At 44.0% G+C, this 5,346-nt stretch overlaps 1 protein-coding gene across 1 annotated transcript; it reads right to left on the bottom strand.

The window, feature by feature from the left end:
- Positions 1–608: 608 nt before the first annotated feature.
- fgf3 (fibroblast growth factor 3) lies at positions 609–4,035 on the bottom strand. The gene is made up of 3 exons (XM_038701880.1): positions 3,238–4,035; positions 2,212–2,315; positions 609–1,871 (listed from the first exon to the last, which is right to left on the bottom strand). The coding sequence occupies exons 1-3, from the start codon at positions 3,479–3,481 to the stop codon at positions 1,488–1,490; spliced, it is 732 nt and encodes a 243-aa protein (XP_038557808.1). The 5' UTR covers positions 3,482–4,035; the 3' UTR covers positions 609–1,487.
- Positions 4,036–5,346: the final 1,311 nt, after the last annotated feature.

Raw genomic sequence — 5,346 nt, 5'->3', positions numbered from 1 at the left:
TTGTCACTGGATGCGGACAGGTTAAAAAAACACAAGCTGTATAGGATTAAGTAAAAGTGCAGAAGCACATTGGGTCTGGGTTAAAGTCCTGCTGTTTTATACTTTCAGTTCTATACAAAATGTCCTATTGTGTGTTTCAGGCAGCGCTGCCTTCAAAGAGCTGCGGGCGAAACAGCAGAAACAAAACCTGAAACTGAGATCTAAATTTTAGAAATTGTTTCAAATTTACAGCATAATGTTTGTTGAAACTGGTGCTTCTTTTTTGTGTTTGTGATTTGACTGATCTTGCTAGTTAGGTTTGGTTTCTTAGGTCGGTGTATGTGAGGTCAAAACCTCACTTTCAGTATTTCAACAAGGACACTCATAATTTCAACAAGATCAAATGTGAAGACGCCATTCTGAAAGAAAACAATCTGGCAATCTGACATACTCACAGGTTCGGCTTTCCCATCGTGCCCACAGCTGCTGTATACAGCAGCATTTTCCTCTCTGCTAAGCCACAAAAACACAAATGAAATGATTCGAGGTCTGAGAAGACAAACTTTGACTGTGAAAACGTGTTTGAACAAATCAAAGAAAGGTTGGAACAAATCAGCCAGTTGTTTCCTTGGGTCAGTACCATTGTATTTTATGTTGGAACCAGGTGGTGAGTGAAAACAAACAGCAACATTGGTAAAATGCAGAAATAGTCTTATCAATAACTTACAACACAGGCACCAAATAAATATTCATATCATTAGTACAATATACAAAGTACATCTTTCAGTTTACAGCCAGTAGACTATCACATTGGAAGAATGTCACAATAAAATACACTTATCCCGTCGCACACTGAGTGTCCCTTCTTAATGTGAATCTGATAAAAAGTGCTTTGCTGTGTAAAGACCTCTCTTAAATATCCGTCATGCTTGTTAGCACTTCAAAATAGCAAAATATTATAGTGTTTGTCATTCCAGCTTTTGACAAATGAAGCTAGGAAGTCACTGTACATGCATAGTGTGCACTGTATTTACAAAAATAGAACCACTTTTAAAAGGTGTTTAGCTCCATGTGAAGTTGATGGTAAAATTATTTCTTGTACCAAAGTAGAACTTTTTACAAAGTAAAATAGCAGTTTTCAACTATATTAATATATTTGTTTAAGACAGTAGCATTTTGGAGAAGTCAGACATCAAATAGAAGATTATACTGCTGTGTGTGTGTGTGTGTGTGTGTGTGTGTGTGTGTGTGTGGGTGAGTTAAAGTCTCCTGTTTTGATACATGTGTCCCAGCACACAGGGGTGGCCCTCTGTATTTCCTTCTCCTTCTACAGATTTTCTTTTCTCTCTGCATCAACAACAAAATCTTCTTCTGAACCAGAAAGCAGGATCCAAACAGTTTTTCCACGTCCTCCGTTGCAATCAAGCTACAGTATGTGCTGAGATCAGAGGTCCATGTCTGGAGGAGTCATAGGGCCAAGGGGTCAGCTCCCTCCTCTAAAGGCCTGCTCAGTCATCTGGCTGTCGGCCCCGGCCTTTCCTGGCACGATGCCGGCGTCTCCGGCGGTCAGCGCGGCTGCCATGGTTATGTGCATGGTGGTGTGCACTCTGAGTGTCTCTCAGCCGCCTCACCATCTCGTGGTCCTTGTTGCCCAGCACCCGAGGAAGGAAAAGTGAGGCTTTGTCCGTGCTTCGGGTCTTAAAGCCTCTCCGCGGCCTGCCTTTGCCGTTAATGGAAACGTACCACTGGCGCTTGGCGCTGGCTCGTCGCTTGCTGCTGCTGGTGCCCCCTGGTGGCAGCGGCTGCTCGGTGGAGTGGTGGCGGGACGCGTAGGTGTTGTACCCCAGCTCATGGATCCGCTCCACAAACTCACACTCTCTGTTGAACACTTCCTGGGGGGATGAGGAGGCAGGAAACAGTGAGCCACATTTGTCATGCAGCTTGCCGTATGTTTTTAATTCCCAGGACAACCTCTTACAGACACCACTAGCGTTTCCATTCTGCTCAGCTCTGTATAGGCTCACCACTTTCAAACATCAAATCAGCCGTGAAATAATGTAATTCACTTCAGATAAGCATGTAACATTACGGGAGGTAAGCACTGCAGCATGAAACCAACTTTCTGCCTTGTCATATTTGGGACTTTTAACCTGTTGCTTCAAACAGGAGCTGCATGTAATGAAGAGAATATGACACATCAGATGATGAGATGAAATCTGTAGGCCTACTCACCGAGGCATACAGCCGGCCTTTATCATTCATGGCCAGATATCTGCCAGAGAAAAGCCCTTTTATGGCCACAACACCCACATCCACTGCTGTGATTTCCATGATGCCTGCAATACAGAGAAACAAAAAACAATATGAAGTAGGCTAACATCTGCTCTATGGCTGTAGGGAATGATATTTTAATTCTAATTCTTTAAAAGATCATTCTATTTAGTTCTATAGATTTATAAATTATTAAATGTTAAAAGGTGGAAATCCGATACAAATCATGAAAAGCAAAATGATGCTACAACAAACAAAAATAAACTTTTGTCACAAGGCAAATGAATTAATTTCCGGTTGTAACTGCCACCTTCAGTATGTTTATTGGCTTTTTTAATCAGTGCTTGATTAGTCAATGGCCTATTCAGCCCTGTAGAAAGCCTCTAATGGTCGCTGATTAGATAAACACATCCGTTAGGACAGCGCCTTTGTCCCGCCTGAATGTTAATACTTTGGCTGATAGGCCTACTTCTAATAGAGAGAGATTAATCCGCATGTCGGCAGCCTTGCAATGACATGATTTCACACGCGCGCGCACACACACACACACACACACACTCACAGAAGTCAATAGCCCACCGCGGCCGCGCTTCACTGAGTTACTTATCTGCCAGTGAAACTCTGATAGATCCTGATTAATCATATCAGAATTAACTAAAACAGTGGGTCCAAACACATAAATAGCACCATTAACAAATATATCAAATACTGCACATATACATATATTCTCAGCTGGCCTATTTAAAAAATGGATTAACCCTAAGGTGAAACTTCACGTGCCATTTAATTCAGCTAATCTGGATTTTAAAAAATGTATCTAACAACTTGACCCTAAACATTTATTAGAATTTTCACAAAGGCAATGTTCCTTTACAAAAATCTCTTGTGTCACATTAACATCTATATATATATAAAAGGCTATTTTTGCCTGATATTTTGTATGCCTGTGTTTGTGCAGTTCGCTGTGCGTAAAACGTGAATACTCACTAAACGGGTTGTTTTCCTCCAATGATCCATCTATTTTCCCATTAGAATGGATTTGTAAATGATATTTAGTAGCGCAGTAGAGTTTTCTGCGTCTCGGCGCTCCTCCGAGGTGTTCATACACTCCTCCGCGGCCCCCAGCGTCCCTCCGCTGCCGGGGGTCGCAAGCCTGGCCCGGGGCGCAGCGGGCCCGGGGACTGACAGAATCCAACAGGCTCAGCAACACCAGCAGAGGTATTATTAGCATTGTGGCATGGTCGGGGAGCGACGATTATGATGAAAAAACAGAGAACTCCTGCCCGGATCTCGGGATCCCATTAAAGTGCCGGGGCCCCAACGCTTGAGAACTCCAGCCTTGCGCACATCCGAGCTCGAGAGACTCTACACGGCCGCCCCTGAGGTGGGATCCGCTCCTCGCCTGTGCTGCTGCTGCCTCTGGGAATCCCTCCTGCAGGTCTGACTGAGAGCCTCTGCTCAGACTGAGCGCAGATATAAAAGACGGTTGCGGCGACAATGGGCCGACCAATTGATACAAAGGAAAGGGGGAGGCAAAAGGTATCAGCCCTGTGTGAAGTGAGAGACTGCGGCGTGGATAAAATTACACAGTGGCTGAGTGCGGAACAGCTCTCTCCTCTGAACTCCTCTTCTGAAATATCCTGAAAGAGCAATTAGACATCCCAAATTATACAGATGGGCTGAGCCTGCGCCCAGCACCGCAACAGGTGAGAATTAAGACTGTTCCTGGATGTTCTCAGAAATCATTAACCAACCTGAAACTTAAACCTAACAGACTACAACTTTTTCAACTGAATGAATTCACACATTTGATGCTCTATAATGAGGCCTTCAGCCTCATTTATCACCCTGGAGAATTCAATTTTACCACTTGGACACAACTTTATCTTCCACATTTCGGATTTTTTAAAAAGCATTCAGAAGCAACAAACAGGTTAAGAACTTTGACTTTTGGGTGGTCCACATCCATCTGAAGTACAAATACATTCATCCCAATTTAACAGGTGATTGCCAAGCACACACAGTAAACCCATCATGACAGGCTCAGGTCGATATCAAGTTTCTATAATTTGTAATTTGCCTTGAATCAGAGCTCCTTGTTGGCAACGCAGCCCTGCACGTGATGCAGACATCCACAGAGTTTCCAGAGGTGGTGACAGGCCGCAGGTTAACTTGGGAACCAAATCAATGCCAAACTCTTCTCTCAGTTAAAAGTTCACAGCTTTCTTTGTTTTCAAGTATTTATACACTGCTTCCTCCTCCTGACCTGCAAGTATTACCTGCAAAAGGTTGTTTCTGTTGAAGTTAGGTTCAGAACAAAAAAAGATCACATGACTCCTCACGCCACAGAACCTCTCTCCTGTGCATCATTCTTTATCCTTCAAGCAATGGATTGTCCCAGACTTTTCCCATCCTAATGCCCTGGCTCTGGCGAGGCAGCAGCCGGTGGGCGGAAGAGCAGCAGGCTAAATGACTACTGCCTAAATTGCTTCCATCTTGGTCGCATTATGGTTTGCATTCTGGTAATTAGCACCATCATCTACAAATCTCTCTGCCCTTTGGCGCTGCTGCACTGCTGCTATGAAGGCCTCTGCTGAGAATCCCCCAGAGAGTCGACGGTTAATTTGTCTTCCCCTCCCATACATCACCCAACTAGCTGCCTCTGCCACTTTATTTACCCTGATGATCAGAAAAAGGCAGTTCTTTTAATTACAAATGTGTGCACATTATGCCTCAGAGACCCCTCGCAAGTCAGACAGCACACCAAAACATCAGCCGGCCCGTGTGTAGCAGAGGTTGTTCTGGTGGCCATTTCTAAGTGAGATGCTCTTGATGTGGTTAAATGCTGGAAGAGGGTGGAACCTCAGATGTGGTGTGCTGTTTCTCTCAGAAACTATTTTAATTACGCTCCCCTCCACGCCGCCCACAAGGCATCCCAGCAATAACCAAGGCAAATGCTCTCAATTTGTGATGCACATGCACACACACACACACACACACACACACACACACACACACACACACACACAAATATCTTCCTCTTCACATTAGGTTAAGTGTGTTGTTGATTTTATTTTGAAAATTAAAATTTCACTT

The sequence above is a fragment of the Micropterus salmoides genome, unplaced genomic scaffold (genome assembly GCF_014851395.1).
Source record: "Micropterus salmoides isolate LMB-PRFRI ecotype aquatic unplaced genomic scaffold, ASM1485139v1 Ms_hic_scaffold_6, whole genome shotgun sequence".
In the NCBI taxonomy this organism is placed as follows: domain Eukaryota; kingdom Metazoa; phylum Chordata; class Actinopteri; order Centrarchiformes; family Centrarchidae; genus Micropterus; species Micropterus salmoides.
This window is presented reverse-complemented; position numbering and strand designations above follow the sequence as displayed.